The sequence below is a fragment of the Tupaia chinensis genome, unplaced genomic scaffold, assembly GCF_000334495.1.
Source record: "Tupaia chinensis unplaced genomic scaffold, TupChi_1.0 Scaffold000059_1, whole genome shotgun sequence".
In the NCBI taxonomy this organism is placed as follows: domain Eukaryota; kingdom Metazoa; phylum Chordata; class Mammalia; order Scandentia; family Tupaiidae; genus Tupaia; species Tupaia belangeri.
In genome coordinates, this window is record NW_006159517.1 from 316,429 (window position 1) to 339,552 (window position 23,124).

Sequence of the window (23,124 nt, forward strand, 5' to 3'; positions counted from 1 at the left end):
GGCTGTGTGGGGCACAATCCCCACATGAAACACTGTAGTGTAGAGGTTAAGGTCGCAGACTTTGATGTCAGACAGATAGGACTGGTTTCCCATCCCCACCACTTTCTAGCTGTGTAACCTCAGGCAAATGACTTAACCTCTCTGAGCCTTGATGTCCATAGCTCCAGGTGGAGCATGGCAACCCCCTCTTTGGCAGGATTGCTGTGAGGAATAGGACACTTATAAGGAAAGCGCCAGGATTTGGCACGTAATGGCAGCTCTAGGTGGAAGTCCCTCCTACCCGAATAGCACTGTGATCTTTCCTTCACAGGATTGCTGTGAGGAATAGGACACTTATAAGGAAAGCGCCAGGATTTGGCACGTAATGGCAGCTAAGGTGGAAGTCCCTCCTACCCAAGAAGCACTGTGATTTTTCCTTCATCTTACTTTTTTGTCTCAGGGCCAGCATATGCTTCCAATTACCTTTATGAGAAGTACCATGGCTCCATGGTCTGGGGGCCCCATAGGCCCAGAATAAGACTGATCGTGCTTTACTGTTTCCCGAAAATTCCCCTCCCCTGCTGGCTTGCTTTTTGTTCAAGACTCTGGGCACAACTCTGGGTACAATGCACCTGCCGAATTTTCTCCTAGTTTTGGAATGTCACAAGACCCATGGTGTGTCATGAGCCACCTAGGATTTCACCTCTGCTGGCACAAACTGTCTACCCTAGTCAAGGCTGTGGAAGTCCCCATCGAACCCTCAGGGGCAGCTGGAGAGTGGAGTGGTGAGTGGGAGAGACAGAGACCAAGTGAGGTAGCCTGGGATCTGAGCTTCAGACTTGCACTCAGGCTGAGATTCTGGCACCCTCCCACCACCTCCTGGGGCAGGAAACCAGATAATTGGACCTCAGCTCCCCAAGGGGATGGCTCTCAGGTCTCTGTTCCTGCAACTCTGCATCCCTGGAGTAGCTCCTGCCTTCCTTATCAGCCATGCCCACTCCTAGAGGCCAGAGTCTTGGAGCCCCGGACCTGAGCAGTCAGCTGGTCAGGTTTGTTCAAGCACCCTGCTCTGGAATGGCTGCTACACAGGTTGGATAGACTGACTTTACACCAGACAGGGTGGTGTGGGTAGGAGGCCCGAGTGCTGATCCTCTAGCACCAGACTGAGATGAGTTTAAGTCCCAGCTCCACCACGTGCCACTGTGTGAGCTTGGAAGTGACTTTACTTCTCTGAGCTCCAAGTCATCATTTGTAAGCTGAGCTAACAATACCAACCGCACAGAGCTTCTAAGGGGGTTACTTGATCAAGTGTATGCAAAGCATCCAACTCAATGCCTGGCACAAAGCTGGCACTCAGTAAAAACTGGTTGATGAGACTAGCAGGAAATCTCTTGTAGGATATTGTCCTAGCCTTGGAAGGCTCCCTGACTACAGGAAGGTGAACCTATGACTCGGGCATTCTCATGCAGCTGTTTGCTGGGGCCTGGGGGCCTCCAGCCCTTCTCTGTTTACTTAGGGTCCACCTGGGTGGAGGCAGGGAGAGACCAGCAAGGGCTGAGGCAGATTGGAGAGAGGGGCGAGAAGGGGGTGCGGGAAGCCACTGTGAATGAGGTGGGGACTAAGATGAGGGGAGAGAGGGAGACAGAAAAGGGAAGGAGCTAGCTGAGCTCCTAGCCAGTCTGTTCTTCCTGCAGCCTATCCCTGGGACTGGGATCCTCACCCTACCTCCCTGCCCTTTCTCTTCGAGCAGAAGGAGCCCTTCACTTTTGCCGTGGTCATCTTTCATTCAGCCAGGGGTAGCTTGGGTCTGTGGGGATTATCCAGGTGCTAGCCACTGCTCTGCCTCAGATTGGAGGTCGCTTCCTCCATGAGGGACTGAGGAGAGGAGGGGGAATGGATTCATCTAGCCAAGTGAAGAAAGGCCATTCTGCTCCTAAGTGGCAAGGCCAAAGCCTGGGCAGGGAGAGAACAAATGCCTACCTGGGTGCCAGGTACCAGAGGCACCTTGTCTCAGTACCTGTGAGGCAGGGATCCCATTTATAGATGAGAAGAGGGCCACCTGGGCTCAGGGAGGTGAGGTGATCCTCCTAGGGCTGCACAGCTAGTTAGCGGCAACAGGTGGGACTTGAACACAGATCTGTTGTACTCAGTGGGAAGAATTTCAGCTGGGCTTAAATTAGGACTTCACGTTTAAAAACATCATTCAGGCATTGTTCTGAGTTCTGCTGAAGGAGTCCCCAGCATCAGAAAAGTTATGAACCCCTGCCTGGAATGCCAGAATTAATATGGGAAAACAGAGCATGCTCTGTTCTGGTGGAGACTAACAAACCAGCGGCAGGGTGCACCCCATCAGCACAGAGCCTAGAGAATGCCGTTCTAGAATTGTGCAAACACAGACCTGAGCAGAGGCCTGAGGGGTAATGTGAGGCCTGAGGCCCAGAGTTGGGGTTTACTAGGGAAGGATTTTTACCTCCCTTCCACTTCTGTCTGCTTGTTACCTACCTCCACACCTGGCAGCTTCTCAGTAACTGTTGGTGAGGTTGAGTTGAGGCTGGACCAGGGTTTGGAATGTATAAAGCTGGAAAATGAGAGATTTCTCTTTTTGTATGTGTATATGGGGCCAAGTGCATATGGAGAAATAAGAATAACACATATGTGTATAGCTCCTGAGAGTTTGCAAAGCACTCCTTTAATCATGATCACACTCTATCTTGTGCAGTAGTGAAGTATTTGTATTATTTCCAGTTATGGATGAAGGCACTGAACTTTGGAGGGTGACTTGGTCAAGGTTTGCAGAGCTGGTGGGAGGCAGGCTGTGTGTGCACTTGAACCCAGGTCCTCCTGTTCCAAATTCTGTGGCGTAAGAGGATGGGTGATGGGATGTCTTCTCTGGTGCAGGAGCTGCCACGAGGCTGGAGGGATGAGAGTGGCTGAAGCATGGAGGGCTGGGCCTAGGCAGGGTCTCTGATTCAGGAGGCCCTGAGGCACCATTTCAGGTTCTCCTGGAGGGGAATGTGATGGGATCCAGTAAACTGCCCTCCAAATGACTTCTGTAGGTGTGTTTAGTGACATGCTGAGCAGGTGCAAGAAAGATGGGCCTGTGCCAAAGGCCAAGCCCAGAGATGTTTCGGATTTTTCCCTTTATGCCCCTGCAACCAAGCCCTGCTGCTCCAGCACATATAAGAGACCCAGGTGCAGGGCTCCAGCATTCATTGGCCTTGCCCTTCCTGCTCCTCTCTGGTAGCTCCGAACTCACTCTCCTCTCTCATCATGATCGCCAGACAGCAGGGTGTCAGGGGTGGCTCTCGGGGCTTCAGCTGTGGCTCGGCCATCGTAGGTGGGGGCAAGAGGGCTGCCTTCAGCTCACTTTCTGTGTCTGGGGGTGCAGGTCGCTGCTCTTCTGGGGGCTTTGGCAGCAGGAGCCTCTACAACCTTGGGGGGAGTAAGAGCATCTGCATGAGTGTGGCTGGGTCTCGGCAAGGCGCTGGCTTTGGGGGTGCTGGAGGCTTTGGAGCTGGCAGCTTTGGTGCTGGTTTCGGCGCTGGCGGCTTTGGTAGTGGATATGGGGGCTCCTTCAATGGCCGGGGTGGTCCTGGCTTCCCAGTATGCCCTGCTGGGGGAATTCAGGAGGTCACGATCAACCAGAGCCTGTTGACCCCACTCCATGTGGAGATTGATCCTGAAATCCAGAAAGTCCGGACTGAGGAGCGGGAGCAGATCAAGACCCTCAATAACAAGTTCGCCTCCTTCATCGACAAGGTGAGCTATGCCCTTGGCCAGATAAGGAGGGTAGAAGCGAGGGTTCCTGAGTTCTGAGATCTCAGACCTGAGCCTGCCACAGGCACTGAGAAAACCACTGAACTTCTCTGTGCCTCACTGTCTACCTGTTGGGGGACTTGTTACTCTACCTTCCTGTCGTGTTCCATAGCTGGTGGGAAGCTCAAAGCATTAGATGTTTGGGGTTCCCTAGACATGCTTATGACATTGGGCAAATCATCTGGCTCTAGCCACCCCAGTTATAGAGTGGGTGCACTATTTCCCCACTTTTCCTCAGACATTGGTTTTGGAAATAACACGATTAACTCCATTACTAATCTAACTATTGGCACTTCTGTTCTTGGAGCAGAAGAAAACAAAGCTGGCTTCGTATATGAAAAAGGGATCAACTCTAATGATGACAGATTCAAGATCTCAACAGGACCTTAGGAAGACCTCCTTCATTGTCCTGAGTCCAAGCAAAAGTGATCATTTTTGTTTGGAGACAGAACGGGACAGAACTATCTTCTGTTTTTGTAGCCCAACTTTCTTTTCCGAGCAAGGTGTAGGGGTTCAGTTCCTTTCAGCTCAGTGATAGCCAAGGGTGATGGATGATGGTGAGCAGTTCGGCCCCAGAGAACTGAGTCATCCCGAGATTGATGACTGGACACATGAGTGCAGCACTCTGGTCCAGGCCGCTCTGGCTCATTACACACCCATGTCATAGATCTTGTAGATGGATGGGCCAGAATAAACAATCTCGGAATAGGTTGAGCGAGTGTATTTGTTTTTCTTGCTTGTTTGAATAAATCCCCTGAAAGAGGCTCTCTTGTAACTCTTGGACACACAGACGTGACGGCAAGACTAAGGGTTCTTTGGTGCTTCCTCATCTCATCTCACTCCATTTTACTTTTTGTATTAAAAACATTCCGTTGTCCTTCCTTGCTTTTCTTTTGATGCTGAAACACATGAAGTGGCAATGGCATCCCAAGCTACTACCTTGGTTTATCTGGCTAGATCATTTCATAGCAGGAGAGAAAGTTCAGAGAAGTATCTTGAAAGATGGAATCTAGCTCAGACTCAGAATACACACACCCACACCCACCCACACACACACACACACACACACACACACACACACACACATATATATACATAGCTTTGATCCTAAATAGCTATACTCAGTTGTGTACAGGTTCACGAGAACACCCCAGATCCATTGATAGGTAAGCATTTTTTTTTAAAAGAATTATTTTATTTAACTTTATTTATTTATGTATTTTAATTTGACAAGAGAGGGAGGGGGGAGAGAGAGAGAGAGAGAGGGAGAGAGAGAGAGAGAAAGTGAGAAAGCTAGCTGCTAGGTCTGGGACTCAAACTGTGGTTGGCTGTGTGGGAGTTCAGAACCCTCAACCACCATGCCTCCTGCTGGCCCTGAAAGCTTATTTTTAAAGTCTTGGGCCAACTGGATCCCACGTGGCCGACTGTGCAGTTTGACTTCTAAACCGGGTGGCTTGAGAAACACACCAGGCATATGTGTGTGTGTGCCCCAAATCCTAAAAGGAAGGAGAGCTGGAAAAGAAGGAATTGCATCGTGACCACGTTCCATGGATGGTGCTTTCTCACCTACCTTCTCTCTCTCTCTCTCTGGTGAGTACAGGCAAAATTAAGATAATAAATAATCAAAAATCTTTAGTGAATTTGTCTTTCTTTTGTCTTGGGTCAGGGTTACTTTGAATATAAGAGCCCCAAACCAAGGTCGTATCTCCTGATTTTACATTATTTTATAGAGGTTCAATGTTCTCTAGTGACCACCCATCCCTGGGCTCTTGGCCACAGCTAGGGAGTTATTCTTGCTGCAGAGTCAGGCCTGCCTCTTCATGTGGCCTGTTTGTTGCTGTGGGCTCAGGAGCAGGGAGGTTCTGCTGACCCTAGTGAATGGTGCCGTGGAGTTGCAACATGGTGACCCTACTTGAGTTGCTCTGGGGCTGTCTTGTTGCCTTGGATGGGCTGGGTGTTGGCCTTGGCTGGCCCTTCTGTCAAAGCTTCAGGGCTGTATCAGTAGGCTGTTGTTGTTTTCAACACAGGTGCGGTTCTTAGAGCAACAGAATAAGGTCCTGGAGACCAAATGGAACCTCCTCCAGCAGCAGACGACCACCACGTCTGTCAAAAACCTTGAGCCCTTATTTGAGGTCTACTTGAGTGCCTTGAGGAAGCAGCTGGACAGCCTTTCCAATGACAAAGGGCGTCTGCAGTCTGAGCTGAAGACCATGCAGGACAGTGTGGAGGACTTCAAGACCAAGTACGTGGGGAAGCAGGAAGGGACCCCATCTGACATATCTGCCCAGTTATGACCCAGGCTCCCTGGGCTCTACTCAGTGCTTTAGAATCTCAGGCTCTGACAAGATCCCTAGAGGGTCCTCTGGTCTGGTTTCCTACAACCATATAGTCATGCCTTCACGGGGTGAGGTCTAGTAACCACAAGTTGCCCTAACCAGAAAATTAGTGATAAATTCAGGGAATTGGGTTTGCCATATGCAAATAAGATCAAAAATTAAACAGATGAAAAGTAATACAGTATGGTCAGAAGAATATAGGTTGTAGAGACAGATGGAGCTGGTCTGAGTAATGATACTCAATTACTAGCTGCATGACCTTAGGTAAGTAGCTTAATATTTCTGAGCTTTGCATTTCTTCACTTTTAAAATGGGGATAATTTTCCTTCCTTATGGTTGTGAGAATTAAGTGAAATTAAATGAGATGGAGAAAGCACCTAGCACAGTGCTGGATATACAGTAAACAGCCCATATATAATCGTTCTGCTTATGCTCACTATTGTGGGATGGGATTGCTGTAATAAATACCAACCCTCTCTTCCAATTCACTCATACACCAAACAAAGGGAACTGGAGTGTGGGCAGTGTTCCTGAGAATCTGACCTGCCCAAGTCGGCCAGAACATTGCCAGTTCTCCTCACACTTGATTTATTGAAAACAGTCTTTTTAAAGTTTGGTTTCCATGTCTGTAGATAAAGCAAGGTCTGGACTAGTATCTTATCCATGGTAATCACTTAGCAAATGTAGAAAGAATGAATATTTGTGTGAACATGGGAAATGGAGCTAATTTCCTGCATGTCTTCAAATGGATGTTTGAAAACAAGCTGAAACCCCAGTAACAGTGGGCTGTTTTCTTTTCCTTCCTGTGCCCACCCCTAGGTATGAAGATGAGATCAACAAACGCACAGCTGCTGAGAATGACTTCGTGGTTCTCAAGAAGGTGAGAGATGAAGGATGGAGAGAAGTGCTTTCAGGGTTTCCCTTCCCTTTTGGAATAGTCTTGGCTTGAACCATGGGTTTGGTCCATCTCTGTCTCATCTCCACCTCATTTGGTGCTATCCAGTCCAAGAAGTGGATAACTGACCCAGGGTCTAAGGAATTGAGGTTGGAAGCAGCTGGTCAGCTTGGTCAATGACAAAGGGCCACTGTTTGGATAATTAACTTCCGTATCTTTAGCTGACTTTACAGGCAGATATATAAAATAATTGGCCCTTCAGCACCTTGCCTGGTGCTCTCTAGTCTTCCCCAACTGCTGCTGAGGGTACTTTTAGGTATTACTGAGCATTCTGCCCCACTTATAATTTCTGCCCCTTATCTCTCCTCCTCCCCTCTCTGCAGGATGTGGATGCTGCCTACATGACCAAGGTGGAGCTGGAGGCCAAGGTGGATGGCCTTAATGATGAGATCAGCTTCCTGAAGGCCTTCTATGATGCGGTGAGGATTCCATCCCCTTCCATCCTGGGAAAGGGAATCCCCCAACTATGAGGTTTTTGGTTGGGTTTCTTTGAAAGGATGCCTTACTTCAGGGATGTGGGTTTTCATCTTTAAAAGGGTTGTAGTGAAGCGAAGCATTTAGCTAGGTGATTCTTAAAAACAAATGTTGTTTAAGAAGAGGTGATTAGACCTAAATATTACACAGGATAGAATTGATTGCTGTCTAGCATTTCTTTGGTGAAATGAAGTCATTCCATTCTCTTTAATTTCATGTACCAAGAACCAGGTGCATTAGACATGGAGTGACTTGTGGTTCCCAGGGACCAGTAAAGACTAGAAGCATTACTTTTTGTCCTGAGATGTCGCTAACCACTTAATTTCTACTTAGAAATGTACCTCTCCCCATGTCCCTCCCCCCCAATAAATTGGAATGGTAATTCTACTTCCATCTGAGCCTGTATCATGGCCGTTTCCATGACAATGGCAGATTTCTGTGTCAGAGGTCAGGAAAGACTCTTCTGGGGACTGATCTGAGACATTTGTCTTGTAGGAGCTGTCCCAGATGCAGACCCATGTCAGTGACACATCCGTGGTCCTCTCTATGGACAACAACCGCAATCTGGACCTGGACAGCATCATCGCGGAGGTCCGTGCCCAGTATGAAGAGATTGCCCAGAGGAGCAAGGCTGAGGCTGAGGCGCTGTACCAGACCAAGGTAGGGGTCTCTTAGGAGATGAGAGTGGTTTGGGGGCTCTGCTTTTGTTGTCTCTGAACAGATGATCATCAGCTTGAACCCAAAAGAACTGGATACCAATGGATTCTCCCAGGCATCATTGATCCTGATCTGATTTGGAATTGCTTTGTTTTATCCCTGCCACCTGTGGTTCTTCTCATTGAGTTAATCTGAGAATGGATCCTACCCAAATACCTCTGACCTTTTGTACCCTGTGTCTCCTTGGGTTTTAGGTCCAACAACTCCAGACCTCAGTTGACTTACATGGTGACAGCCTGAAGAACACCAAGAGTGAGATTGCAGAGCTCAACAGGATGATCCAGAGGCTGAGGGCTGAGATCGAGAATGTCAAGAAGCAGGTAGGTGTCACTCTCTTCCAACTGAAGTACAGGGCTTGGGGTCCAAGGCAGCTGTCTCCATAGTGGACAAGCATGGAGCCAGAGGACTGAGCTTGTCTACAGGGGATTCATAGCTCTTTATGCAAGCCATACCCAGATACTTTTAACAATATCTTAGTTAATCTGACATGACACCCCAGTACATAGGTTTCTTGGATCTTCTTCACTGGTTTTTGATAATTTTTATCCAATTAGTGGGCTCTGACTTGAATGAATGAAATGTAGAAGTGTCAGGGGAAGATGGGGAAAATCCTGACATCTTAACCTAAGCAAAGCTGTCCCAGAGGAGGTGATAGGTAGGTGCAGAGGCCTTGCAAGCAGGACACTGATGGCCTCCTGTCAAATGCTCTCACCTACAGTGCCAGACTCTGCAGGCATCTGTGGCTGATGCTGAGCAGCGTGGGGAGGTGGCCCTCAAAGATGCCTATAACAAGCGCACAGAGCTGGAGGGTGCCCTGCAGAAGGCCAAGGAGGAGCTGGCCAAGATGTTGCGCGAGTACCAGGAGCTGATGAACGTGAAGCTGGCCTTGGACATCGAGATTGCCACCTACCGCAAGCTGCTGGAGGGCGAGGAGTTCAGGTGAGAGAGGAAGGCAGGGAGAACATGAGGGAAGGAGAGGTCCAGGGCCTTGAGTTTGCACCTCTTCTGGGCTGCCTGCTTCAGTGCTGGGCTGGTCCACTATGAACCAGGACAGTAGAGATAACAGGTTCACACTTGGCCCTGTAAATCTCGAGACCTGTTTATTGATCGAAACACAGTGTAGGCTTCCTGTGTCTCATTGCTCTTTCTCTCCCCCACAGAATGTCTGGAGAATGCCAGAGTGCCGTGAGCATCTGTAAGTTCCTTCTGTCTCTATCATGGCCATTCACTCACCCTGGTCTGGGCTGAGACTCCTGGTGGCTGGTACTGTTGAAATAACTATGTCCTCTGCCTCTCTCTTACAGCCGTGGTCGGCAGTGGGGTCAGTGCTGGAGGAATCGGTGGAGGATTAGGAAGCTCCTCTGGATTTGGCCTAGGTAGTGGCTTCGGCTCTGGCTCTGGAAGTGGCTTCGGGTTTGGCGGCGGCGTCAGTGGAAGTTCCAGCGGCAAGATCATCACTACCAAGAGATCCCAGCGATAGAGAAGCTATGTGTCTCTGCAATCCCTTAAGCCCAGCTGGGCCCAGCCCTGGTGTCTGCGTTTCCTTCTCTTTGCCCACACCCTCCCTCTCTGGGGCTCACCTTACCAGTATCATCTCCATTCTCCTCTGGGAGCTCTCTGCTCCAGGATGATCTTCTCTGCCAGGACATAGACTCTGCCCTCATGGAGTTTGATAGCTTCTTCTTGATTTGGGCCTGGTCACCCCTCAGGGGGATGGATGTCAGCTGACTTTTCATACCTCCCATGGACAGAGGAGAAAATTACCAGGAGCTTAGTCTCTGGAATCGTCAGGATCACATATGTCCCCTCCCAGCCCAACAGCATTTTCCACCAGATCCTGGATATCCATCTACATAGGAACCAAACTCATTCTCCGTCACCTGGCAGCAGCTGGCCCTGCAAGGTTGAGACAAGAACCACTCAGTGTCCCGTTCAATTCTTTTCACTCGCTCTATCTGTCTTCAGACGAATCTTCAATAAATGCTTTTGTCATTCATTCTGAGCAATTGTCATTGTTCTCTGAGGGAGAAATCTTGGAATTCTGTATATCCAGATAATTTAAGTGAAAGTAGATGCTAGGAGTTTGAAGGATCTGACTATACTGATCAAGGTCATTAATTAATTTCTCAGGTTTCCGTTTCAAAGTTGCCCAGGTTGTGGAGGACAATGCAGTATGTGGGGGCCCAAGGCTGCCTATAGGGCAGGTGTACAGACTCCAGAGAGAGCCAGCAGTTATACAAAGGCCACTCATTGTAGGGCAACCCAGGCAGCATCATCTCAATACTGAGCCTAGAATGAACCTGGAGTGAAGGATGCCAAGTCTGCAGGTGTGGACAGGTATGAAGAGAGGTTGCTCAGGGGTCTGTTGAGTATGGAACACTATGGAGAGTATTTATACTCCGTATCCAGCAAGGCTTCCCTATTGTCACGAAACTCCACGCATGAGGCTAAATCCCACTAGACCAACAAGGCTTTCAGGAACTTGTTCTAAAAATGAACAAGGTTCTTTTTCTACCTTGGGCCAATTCCAAGAGACCCAGAGCAGCACAATCTCCATTTTTCAGAGAAAGACTGCGCAGCTCCCATCTGCAGTCTGACCTAAATCCCTCTACTGCAGACACAGACACATTCTTTCTCCTGATTGCCTAATCAGTGCCTCCAACACTGGACTGCCAGGGAGTTCATTCAGACTCCAACCCCTCCTGTGCAGTGACGATGGGGGCCTTGCTGTGTGCAGATGGGCATGTGTTTGCCCAAGGCCAGTCCTGCCCAGGGGCCTTCATGCAGGCAGACCCAGAGTCAGGTGCAGGGCTGCCCTGCCTCTGGGAAGTCAGGGACAGAACAGCAAAGGGTTAATCTAAGGGGCTTATGTTCTCTGGGCAGGGGCCTTTTGCCCAGAGCAGCCGCTCCCTGGGCCTGTCAGTGGCTCTGTCCTCTGCAAGCCCATCCCTAATCTCCCCTTTGTCTCAGGGCTCACTACCTGCCTGGTGTGTCAGAACAGGAAGTCTTTGCAGCCTCATCAGCAGCTTTGATTTCTTCCCACCACTGCACTCCTCCCCTGGGAAAATGCTGAATGGTGTTTTGTGGAGTTTCTAGGGTGGGAGGAGGAGTTTAAGGTTGGATGCAGGAGTGAGGCTTCTCAAATTCACCCGCTAGGAGCTTGTATGCCTCCTGAGCAAGGGCATTGTGGGAATAGCCAGCCTGCTTGGCTTTGCTGGGTCTCTCCGGCCTTTACAATTGCACTTGAGACAGCAAAGTTAGGCTGCGTGTTACACACGTGTCTATGTGGCTTTGTATACATGAGACACATGGCCACGTGAATGTGTTCATGTTTTTTATTTATATAAGAAGATTCCTGTTTTACATACAAGAGGAAAAACACTCATGTTGACCTCTGTTTTCAGAACAGTCCAGGGAGTGGATCTTGGCCATGACTCACAGGTTTGGGGCTGGCTGGCCAGTCAAAGGGGATTAATTGGGGGGAAATGCACTGTTGAGATGATAGACACCACCCTTTTCTCAAATCCTGTAAATTGGAGTCTGGCCAGTTCTTTGTGTTCAGGGGAACTAGGGTGACACATGTTACAATACCCATGCCATCAGAGGCCCCATGTTCTTCCTTTTCTTCTAAATGCTTCACTCCCAGGTTTACTGAAATCACTTGTCACAGCTGAAGCCCAGCGGTGAGCTGGCACATCTTCTACTTGGTTGGTTTGGTTCATCTGCCCTGGCCCCCACTCCAAGCTCTTGGCTTCTATCTCTGGCTCTAGATCTGCCATCAGTTTGGTTCAGAAACCTCCTGGCTCTTAAGTACCTACCGTATTGGCATGGGTCCCTCTGCCTTCACCTTGAGGGCCAGCAGGTGGTGTGGAGGTTAGGGTGGCTGGATCCCACATGGCCAACTGTGTGGTTCTGTCCTAGCCCAGGTGGGACCATTTAACTTTTAAATGGTCTTTATTTATTTTTCTATTGACAGAGGGCACAAGTGAGAGAGAGAGAGAAAGAGAGAGAGATCGATCCTTAATGGGCTGTGGTCACGCTGTAATCCCTTTTCTTCCATTTCTCCATGCCATCAGGAAAAATCCTCTGTGTGAGGCCATGGGAATATAAAGCTTGTTGCAGCATGGTCCTGTTCCTTTTGGAGGAAATAATTCTTTTTTTTTTTGAGAGGTTTTTGTTATAGGGCATGTGGGGGCCAGGGCTGATGAAAGGCAGAGACAGAGAGACAGAAAGCAAGAAATCACCCCTCAGGGGGTTTGGCCACACCACAATCCCTTCTCCTCCATTCTCTTCTTGGGATCTTGGGCATGCATGCACATGCATCCAGCGTGAGTTAAAGCTACCAGGTCTAGGACTCAAACCGTGGTCAACTACATGGGAGTCCAGCAACATAGCCATTATGCCAAGTGCTGGTCCCTGGAGGAAATAATTTAACGTGACTAAGGTGTATGAATATGGGAAGTGTGGGGGAGACAGAGGTTCTACACAGATATTCCAGGTTTTGAGGACAGTGTTGAGAAGTGTAGATGTAAGCACCGATGTTCTAGGAGTACAGGGAGAGACATTTACTTTTGCCAGGGATTCAAGGAAAGCTCCCTGGAGGAGGTGACACCTGAGATAAATATTAAAGCCTGAAAACCTAGCCAGGTAAAACCCCAAAGGGGTTGAGAAGCTGAAGCTGGCGTAAGCATGCTAAGGAGCAGGATGCTCTGGGCAGGAAGTAAAGGCAGGGAAGTGTTGCCCAGTGCAGTATGTCTATGCACTGCGAGCAGCTTAACATCACTCAAGATTAAGGTCAGGGACTGGACAGAATGAGGCTCTATAGAGAGGGAGGTAGAGTCTAGGCTGTGGAGGACTATGGTTTGGACCAGTGTCCAATTGGTTTAGGGATTGGGCTTTATGTTCCAAGACTAGATAAGCTCAGAATACATGTGTCTGTGAGAACGAGTTCCTCAAGAGATGGGGAGGGAACTCTGGGTCACCTGTTTTCAGGGAGTGGCCTTGAGGCCCATGAATTGCACTGGGCTCCGGTCTGGGAACTGCCACATCTATACCTCACTCCCACACTAAACCTTGCAACTGCTCCACCTTCCTTTCCACTCTTGCTTCCTGAGAGGATATGGGGACCAATAGGTTTGTGGTAGTTTCTATGTTTCTTGGCAGAATCATCTCTCATACCCCATGATGCTATTCATTCCACTACTGTTTGTTGAGTACCTTCCATATACTAGGAGTTGTACACTGCTATTTAAAATCTTAGATTGCTTACAGTGTTCCATTACTGCCTGTTTCTTGCCACGATCACACTGTCTGCTTTATGCCCAACTGGATTCTCTCAAATTCTTCAGTGGAGAGAGATTCAGGCTTTTCAAATCACTGCATGGAAAAATAAATTTAAATGTCTTCTTTCCTAGGTTAAATGATGGCTTAGTGATTTTATTCTATCTCTTCTTTTAGCTTTTGTTTTAAGCAATCTCTTTTACAACTTCTTAAGATCTTTCAAAGGTGCTGCTAGTGAAGAAAAGGATGTGGTTTCTGCTATTTACAAGCCTCTGACTGGAGGAGGTACCCCAGACGAATACCATTCAGCACAGAGTAGACTGCTTTTGTCATGCAAAGGAAGTTTATATTAAAATAAAAGCTTATTCAGGGCATAGTCCGCTCCCCACCAGTGTGATTGTCATGGTTTTTTCTCTTTTTTTTTTCTCTGTACTTTAAAAAATTTATCACCATTATTATTCTTTAACAATTTTTATTTCATGCATTTAATTACTGTACATCACTACAGCTTGTAAAATGAATTTACCCAACACAAACATGCTTCTCAGTTGTCCAACTGAAGATAAATACATTATCAGACAACGCTCAATTTCTGTGTTTCTCAAATGCCTTGCCTCTCTATTTTTCTCCTTGATTCCTTTCTTCTCACTCTTCCCCCATCTCCCACTCTCTTCCCACATTGTCTCCAGTGTCTGTAACAGTGTTCTATGTTTCTGTATCCTCTAATCTTTCAGTTTCTGCCACAGAGTGTGGACAGTTGGTATATATTAAGTGGAGACATACAATGTCTCTCTTTCATAGCCTGGCTTGCTGTACTCAGCAGTAAATCTTACATATTCATTCACTTTCTATCAGATATTAGGGTCTTGTTTTTTTATGTTTGAGTAATATTTCATAGTATATATTCCACACTTTTATCCATCTGTTTGTGGACATTTTATTCATCTGTTTGTGGACATTTGGGTTGGTTCCATGTCTTAATGCTGCAATAAACATAGATGTGCAAACATTTTTCCCACTGAGCACTTTTCTGTCCTTTGGGTAGATACTCAGGAGTGGAATTGCTGGATCGTATGGTAGTTTTATTTGGAGGTCTTTGAGGAACCTCCATATTGTTCTCCACAGTGGCTACATTAATTTGTATTCCCACCAACAGTGTAGGGGAGTTCCCTTTTCACCACAGCCTCACCAGCACTTAGCTTTTTTCTTTTTTTAATCTTCACTATTCTGGCTGGGGTTAAGTGGTATCTCATTGTGGTTTGGATTTGCATCTCCCTTATGATAAGGGATTTTGAACATTTTTTTCATATGCTTTTTGGCTGTTCATATGTCTTCCTTAGCTGTTTGTTCAGCTCATTTTCTCATTTTTTAATTGGGTTGATTTTTATTTTTTTTCAGGTAAGCTGCTTGAGTTCCCTGTGTATTCTAGTGATCAGTCCCTTATCTGAGGCATAGTTTACAAAAATATTCTCCCATTCTGAGGGTTGTTGATTCACACTAATTACTGTGTCTTTTGCTGTGCAGAAACTTCTTAATCTGATATAATCCCACTGGTCTATTTTTGGAATTATTGCCTGTGCTTCAGGGGTCTTATTTAAGAAGTCTTTCCTACTCCAATGTCTCTCAGAGTTTCCCTGTGTTTTCCACCAGTAGTTTTATAGTGTGATGTCTTAGGTTTAGATTTTTAATCCTCTTTGAGTTGATTTTTGTTAATGGTGAGAACTTGGGGTCCAGATTCATCTCTCTGCAGGTGGATACCCAGTTTTTCCAGCACCATTTGCTAAAAAGTTTCCCCCCTACTAGATTTGTGACATTTATCAAAAATCAGTTGGCTGTGTGTCTTGGGATTTATTTCTGGGGTCTCTATTCTGTTCCAATGGTCCGCATGTCCATTTTTGTGCCAATGTCATGCTGGTTTCATTACCACAGCTTTGGGGTCAGGGAGTGAGAAACTGCCTGCTCCACTCTTCTTGTGCAGGATTGCTTTGGCAATACAGTGTCACTTATGCTTCCAGACAAGTTCTATGACTGTCTTTTCTAGATCTGTGAAAAACATCTCTGGTAATTTGATTGGGGTTGCATTAAATATGTGGATTAATCTGGGTAGACTTGCCATTTTGATTGTATTAATTCTTCCAACCCAGGAACGTGAGTGTCCTCTGTAAGTACTTTGTGAAAAACTGCTCCTTCATCTTATCCTTGCAGTTGGATGTGGAAGTGAGTTATTTAAATCTAGAAGGCAAGGAAGATGGAGTGTCCCATCTTGTTTCTCCTTGACCCTACAGTCTTTGTTCTACAGCAGCCAGACGGAATTTTTAAAAGTCCACTGTGCCCCGCCTTTGCTTAAATGCTTCTCTTAGAGTAAAGGGTAACCTTATTCAGTATCTGTGAGCCCCCCGTTATTTATCTCCTAGCCACCACCCACCTCATCTTCCTCTTTCTCTCTACTTCAGTCATGCTGGCCCCTTGCTTGTTCTCAAATATTCCTACATTCCTGCCTCAGGGCCTTTGCACTTGTGGGTCCCTTCACCCAGGTGTCTGTAAGCCTTGTTCTTTCACTGTAGGCAGCTGTCTGCTCAGGTCCCCTTAGACCTCTCACTCTGACACACCCCTTTCTTTCCCTGCTGCATTTATTTCATAGCATCTTTTAATGCCTGATATATCATGCTTTTAGTTTTTTATTGACTGTCCCCTACTGGCATGTGAGCTTTACGAGAAGAGACACTTCAGTAAGTGCTCGTTGCATGAATGGAGAGAGGCAGAGCAAGCTGCTCAGGGCTGGTGCTTTGCATCTGTGGGGAAGAAGAAGGGCATGGTGACAAAATCTGAAGAAAACAGGATGCTTGGGTTGTCATGGGAGCAATTCATTCATTACATTAACCTACAATTTTCCCAGAGCAATAGAAGCTCTAATCCCATGTAAGGGCAGAACACGTTCCAGAGTGACAAAATTATAAATACAAACTAATAGTTAATGCTTTCTGAGAGCTAACTATGTCTAGGCACCATTCTTAGCACTCACTATACATGATTTAATTCTATTCTTACAAGAGCTGTGGAGATTAATCTTTTGGTTCCATTTTACAGATCAGGAAACGAAGGCTGGGAGTGGTTTAGTACCTTGTCTATGATCACACAGTAAGTAAGAAGCAGAGCCAGGATTCAAATCCAGGACTATCTGACTTCAAAACTCATGTCTTACTACCTCCTTCCCCTATAAAGACTGATATATGCCGACAGCTAAAGAAGTGGAGAGTCTTTTAAATGGCTGAAGGAAGCACAGTGTTCCCAACACACACAGTAAAGATCTTCCCACTAGTTTTGGTGTCGATTAAGCCACTGTAGAATATGGGAACCTGACCCACATCTCTCAGTGAGGCGCTGTAATCCTGAGACACATTAACAAATTAGAGCAGATTCAGAGGCAAGTCCTAGAAACCATGTGTGCTGAGGGCTGGGAGAAACAACTGTGTATATCCAACTTAAAGAACAGATTCTGGAATTTAACAGGATTTTCTTTTTAAATAATTATTTAATTTAATTTAATTATTATTATTCTATTTTTAAGAGAGATTTTTGCTATAGGGTACATGTACTCACTGGAGAAACAGAGAGAGACAGAAAGACAGAAAGTGAGAAATGACCACCCAGGGAGGATGGCCATGCCACAATCCCTTCTTCTCTCAGTATTTTGGGCACACATGCTCACGTGCCTGGTGTAAGTTTTAAGTCACAGGGTCTGGGACTTGAACTATGTTTGACTATGTGGGAGTCCAGTGATGTAACCATTATGCCATATGTTGGTCCCTATTATTGTTATTTTTTAAGCTGACCAGAGAAAGAGGGAGAGAGAGAAAGTGAGAAAGCAAGCTGCCAGGTCTGGGACTCAAACCATGGTTAGGACTTCAGTGCCTTGACACCATGTCACTTGCTGACCCCTCAATAGGATTTTCTACAATAATACTGGAAGAGTTATCATACAAAAGCCAGGGATGTTTGTGTGTGTTATCCTGGAAGACCAGACAAAGGCAGATTTTTCAGTCTGTTCATATCCACTGAGGGTCTGCAAAGGCCAGAAGCTGATGGACACAAAGGCAAGGAAGACGGGGTGACAGCACTCAGGCCTCATGGTCCAATGGGGAATCTCCAGTAGGGACAGGAGCCCTCTTTCATGGACTGTACTGTCAACAGTAGAAGAGGTCGGTTGGTGGGAGTCTGAGACTGAAGACTGAAGGCCCCAGGTAGGGTTGCTGTTGTGTGACTGTGGGGGTTCTGAGGCTCCATATGCACTCTGATTCTGTAGATCAAATGAATAGCAAATCCTTTCATGTATCTGTATTGCCATTTCCAAATGGCTGTGATTATAAAATGCAATTTTATTTAAAAGACTTGCAGAATTCACAGTAGAAAGATGTGTTCTCAAAGGATTCTGAAAGTGCAAATTCTGATATGTGTGGAGGTCAATACAATGTTTTCTGTGTGTTAATACAGGCCTTCAGGTCCAGAGAGGGATGGGCACCATGCAATGGTGGGTGGGTGAGGCCCCTGACAACCTCAATTCACTGATTCCCTGGAGAGGAGCGCAGCTTGCACTTGATGGAGCAGAAGGCACTGAAGTTAGATCTTCAAAGACCTTCCTTGGGTCAGGGTGGTGTCTTGCTGGCCTAGGCAAGCCAGATCTGATGAATCACCTTCCGTGGGCATCTTGAAGAGGAGAAGGGGCCAGGTGAGTGTCTGCCTCGAGGTAGAGAGTGGACTGGAGAGCCTCCTGGCTGCAGAACTCTCTGAGTCTCTGATTTTATACATCATAATCCAGTGACTCACTCTTTTCTCCAAGGAGAAAGTATGTAGTATGTTAATTAACACACTTCAGAAAATCCAGGTGTTGGGTGATTGTAAGCCAACTTTTTATATTTTTTTTCAAAATATTTATCAGGTCTCAAGTTCAGAAGGCTGGACCCAACCATCAAGAATTCAACTCACCGGTGGCCTCCTCCCCTTCTAGCTTGTCATTCATGACTCTGATCAGAACTGACATTCTAGTTATGCCAGTACTCTCTGGTCTCTGTTTTACATTCTGCTTTCCCCCCGCCCCCAGGACCAGGCCATGTCTTCTCTGCTGTCTTGATCCCCAGAATAAGTACAGCCTGTGCCCTTCTTCATACTTCTTTCATAATCTGCTGGGGAGGTCCCGGGCCTAGAGCTGACTGATGACAGCAGTGGTCGTGACTTTGCTTCTCGAAGACTCTTCTCCAAGTTAATTCCCGCTAAAGGAACAGTAGGCATGGTTTAGAACCAGTGGGTTCTCGCAATGGCTAGGATCCCCCTGCAGGGACACTAAGGTTCCCTGATTCACTGTGGGTTTAAGAAGTCCTAGAAGGGCTGGCTGGTGACGCTGCGGTAAGAAGTGGTGCTCTGTGAGCCTGACCATGTGGGAGGATTCCAGGCTCTGAGACCTCCCTGAGTACTGCAGATACACACGTTCATGATTTGGGGCTGGCCGAAGCTGAGGGTAGATTGTGGCATCAAGACCCTGTTGGGGATGCTCTATCTCTGTCTCTTTCACTCATGGAAGAAAAAAACAAAACAAAACAAAAACCTAACAACAACAACAAAGGAACAAAAACAAAGCAAACAAAAAAAAATTTAAGAGCAGTGCCCTGGACTTTAGGCCCCACACCTGGCCATGCAGCAGCCTCATTTCTGTCACAGTGGCAGCCTCTCCCTCCTGTTCTCTTAAATATTAAAATAAAAATATGGCCTTATTTTTGTGATATGTGTCTTGAAACATTGGCCAAGATTTCATTCATCTAGAATGTGAGATCCAGAGAGGCAGAGATGTTTGATCATCTTTAATGATTAATGATGCAGACACAGAGAATTTAAAGAGCCCTGGTCATGGTTAGTCATGGGGAGGTTCTGGTCTAGACCTTCAAACTCTGATTCCTCTGAGGGAGTAATGAGAAGGGGTCTGTGTGTGGTCATGCCCTGAGCCTGGACTTACAGCACATTCTATTAAGCCTTGGGCAGCAGTTGTGGGTAACCAGGGCACACCCAGACATGCTGAAGACGGGATCCCAGCAACATACAAGGGCAGATTATATGACTTTGAATGCCAGTCGACTTCAACTTGAGTTTGTAATTCATTGATTAATTCTTGATTTATTAGTTACTGAATCTGTGATTTTACATTTTTTCCCTCTGAGAAGAAGAGACTCTGATTTTGCATATGTTTTTTTTTTCCTAAATCTGAGTACTACATTTAAGAAGTTTGCATTCCTCATGTTAAGACGATCTCAGTTAGCTTGGACTACATTATGTAATGGGAGTTGAGCCAGTTTTCCAGTTTTGGGACCAGCAGATGGTGTAATGGTTACGTTGCTGGACTCCTATGTAGTTGACCATGGTTTGAGTCCTGGACCCAGCAACTTAAAACTCATGCAGGGCATGTGTGCATGTGTGGCCGAAATCTTGGGGGGAGGATGGAGGAGAAGGGATTGTGGCATGGCCGTCCCCACTGAGGGGGTGATTTATCACTTTTGGACTCTCTGTCCTTCTAGCGAGTGCACACACCCTATAGCAAAAATTAAAAAAAAAAAAGTAAATAAAAATAAAATTAAATTAAAAAAAGAGACAGCTTTCCAGTTTTATCTTGTAATCCAGTACAAATATTTAATTAATTCATTAGTAATTGATTGCTTGAGGGACTGGATGGTGGTGCAGCAGTAAAACATGACAATCTGTGAGATAGACACATATGAGAAAGTTGCTGGTTCAAGTCTGGAGACCTCCCTGAGCATGCCAGTCATATGTTCACCCATGATCCAGACTGGCTGAAGCTGAGGGTGTGGCTCACACTGTAGGACCCTGTTATGGATGCTGTGTCTGTCTGTCTGTCTGTCTCTCTTACTCATGTAATAAATGAATAAGCTTAAAAAACTGATTGCTTTATTCATTCAACCAATCTTTATGAGCATCTATTATATTATAGGCAAAGCACTGTGCTAAGAGTCAAGGGATTCAGTAAATTACAAAGACCATAAGCTCCTGGAACTTCATGGTTTTATCCTGCGAAGGGACTAGGATGTTGCCTAGCCTGGGGGTAATCTATGAAAGAGAGAGGGATAAAATGGGAGAACCAAGCTAGTGAAGAAAATGTCACTTCCTTTGTACTGCTCCGTGTCCAGGGGAGAAATCCCTATCCTTCCTGCCTTTCCCTCAGTCCTGGAGAGGCTCTGCCAAGGCCACACAGCCCACACCCCTGGCAGGGCCTAACCTGCAGCAGACGGAACGAAAAAGGACCTGTCCTGGAGAGATAAGCAGCTAACTTGGCAGGCTCCAGAGCTGCACAGGGCGGCACTACTCTTGGAGAAACCAAACCCAGTGCCTAAGCCTCTGAAAAACACCTGGCTGACAGATTCTCAGGCTTTCGGAGTTAAGTGGTGCTGCTGGCGCTGCAGGTCTGGTCTCCTGGGGCTCTCAGGAGCACACCTACTCAAACGGGAAAAAGTCCCGCAGGCCCTGTCTCTCACTTGTGACTGGGTCTCCAGTGCCCTCCATAGTACTTGGCATGAGTCAGGCAATCTGTAAATATTTCCTGAATTTGTCGTTGAATTGATATTTGAATTCCCCATTGCCTGGGCTTGGCCTAAAACCAGAGAAATGCCAAAATGAGGAGAGCAAGAAGGAAGTCTCAGAGATGCCTGAGATGTGTGATAATGTATATTTCATTTGGGAAGTTTTGAAAACAAACACGTAGCATGTTGGTTGTTGCAATGTTTGATCAATGTGCGTAGGTATTAACTTCACTAAACTAGACTGTACTAACATGCGGGGTAGAGGGAGAACCAGGGAGAAAGATTTGTTCTGAGTTTTTTCCCCAGGATTGGTTAAAGAGAGGTCATCACTTCATTCCCAAGCCCAGCACAGAGTCACACAGTGGGTACGCAGTAACCATGCACTGACTGCAAGAATGAAGTGTATCACCTGTTCTGTTCTACTGGGACACGTTCCCAGAATTGTGGGGGTGCTTCCTTGTCCTCCACTCAGAGAAGCTGAATCTCCCCCATTCCCCTTGCACCCTGTTCTTTCTGGAGCTCAGTCCAGCTGCAGTAGAGCCGAGAGACAGCAGAGGGGCAGACAGGTGACCGCTGAGCATCTGACTCAGGTCGTCATGTTTCCTTACCTGTCAGAAAGAGCTACGAGGTGGCTGTGCCCAAGCATGGGACAATGCCAGGCACCACCTCCTGCCAAGTAAGCCTGCCACCTTAGCACTTTTACCATTTCAGATGATTTTCAAGGTGTGTTTGGTAGCCTGGAACAAACTTATTGCTTGGAGGCAAACCCAACCCATGAATATCTGGGGTTAATTATCTCTCCTTGGTTTGAGCTCTACAACCTCCTCAAATGTATATAAAGGGATTTACTCTGCACCAATCTTCAGTTCCCTTCCTTCTTGCTGTGACTTTCAGTGTCTCTGTTTAACTCTGACACTTTTCTCTCCACTAAGCTCCTCACCATGAACAGACAAGTCTCCAAGACATCTGGTGGTGGGAGCCGGGGCTTCTCTGGGCGCTCCGCTGTGGTCTCCGGCAGCAGCAGAATGAGCTCTGTGGCTCGCTCTGGGGGAGCCAGTGGAGGGGCCTGTGGGATCCGGGGTGGAGCAGGTGGCTTTGGCAGTCACAGCCTCTACAACCTGGGTGGCAACAAGAGCATCTCCATTAGTGTGGCAGGTTCCCGGGCTGGTGGCTTTGGTGGAGGACGTAGCAGCTGTGTCAGTGGCTTTGGGGGCAGCTATGGAGGTGGCTTTGGGGGTAGCTATGGAGGTGGCTTTGGTGGTGGCTATGGAGGTGGCTTTGGTGGTGGCAGAGGAATGGGAGGTGGCTTTGGTGGAGCTGGTGGTTTTGGTGGAGCTGGTGGTTTTGGTGGAGCTGGTGGTTTTGGTGGAGCTGGTGGTTTTGGTGGAGCTGGTGGCTTTGGAGGCCCTGGTGGCTTTGGAGGCCCTGGTGGCTTTGGTGGCCCTGGTGGCTTTGGCCCTGGTGGCTTCCCTGGGGGAATCCAGGAAGTGACTGTCAACCAGAGCCTCCTGCAGCCCCTCAATGTGGAGATCGACCCTCAGATTGGGCAAGTAAAGGCCCAAGAACGGGAGCAGATCAAGACCCTTAACAACAAGTTCGCCTCCTTCATCGACAAGGTGAGGAAGTTCTGACTGGGCCCCCCACTCCTAGGCAGACTTTGAATTTGACATTAGGCACAGTGTTTAAATGCGTTCTGGATGGTCCAGCCTGTAGGGGGAAGAGTTAAGCAGAGAACATATTCAGGGGTGAGGAGTTTGTCTCCATGGAGGGAATGTGTGGAAAGGCAATGGTCCCCTAATTGGACCAGAACACTGTCTATCAAGTCTTGCTTATCCAAACCTCTGCTCAAGTCTCCTCATTTCCTTATCTAGGCCTAGGTTGTCAGAGCTGGCAGCCCAATGCCAGGGCCATGGCCATTGGCAGGGAAGGGTTTGCCTTAGAACTGGGGAGCTTTGCAAACATGCGCTGTGCTCTGAGACTCACCATGAGG

General features: G+C 47.2%; 2 protein-coding genes across 4 annotated transcripts in view; both read left to right on the forward strand.

Annotated features, from left to right (window-relative positions):
• Positions 1-3,208: 3,208 nt before the first annotated feature.
• KRT4 (keratin 4) lies at positions 3,209-10,223 on the forward strand. The gene is made up of 9 exons (XM_006141590.2): positions 3,209-3,738; positions 5,823-6,037; positions 6,951-7,011; positions 7,410-7,505; positions 8,056-8,220; positions 8,472-8,597; positions 8,996-9,216; positions 9,438-9,472; positions 9,582-10,223. The coding sequence occupies exons 1-9, from the start codon at positions 3,250-3,252 to the stop codon at positions 9,755-9,757; spliced, it is 1,584 nt and encodes a 527-aa protein (XP_006141652.2). The 5' UTR covers positions 3,209-3,249; the 3' UTR covers positions 9,758-10,223.
• Positions 10,224-22,075: 11,852 nt separating this feature from the next.
• Positions 22,076-23,124, forward strand: part of KRT3 (keratin 3) — a 6,325-nt gene continuing 5,276 nt past the window's right edge. Inside the window, exons 1-3 of one of the 3 annotated variants that reach the window (XM_027776675.1) lie at positions 22,076-22,328; positions 22,359-22,436; positions 22,488-22,750. In XM_027776675.1, the coding sequence (XP_027632476.1) occupies positions 22,076-22,328; positions 22,359-22,436; positions 22,488-22,750 (594 nt within the window). Of the gene's footprint in view, positions 22,751-23,124 lie in introns of all 3 variants that reach the window. The other 2 variants (XM_027776676.1, XM_006141591.1) reach the window with 2 other exon arrangements.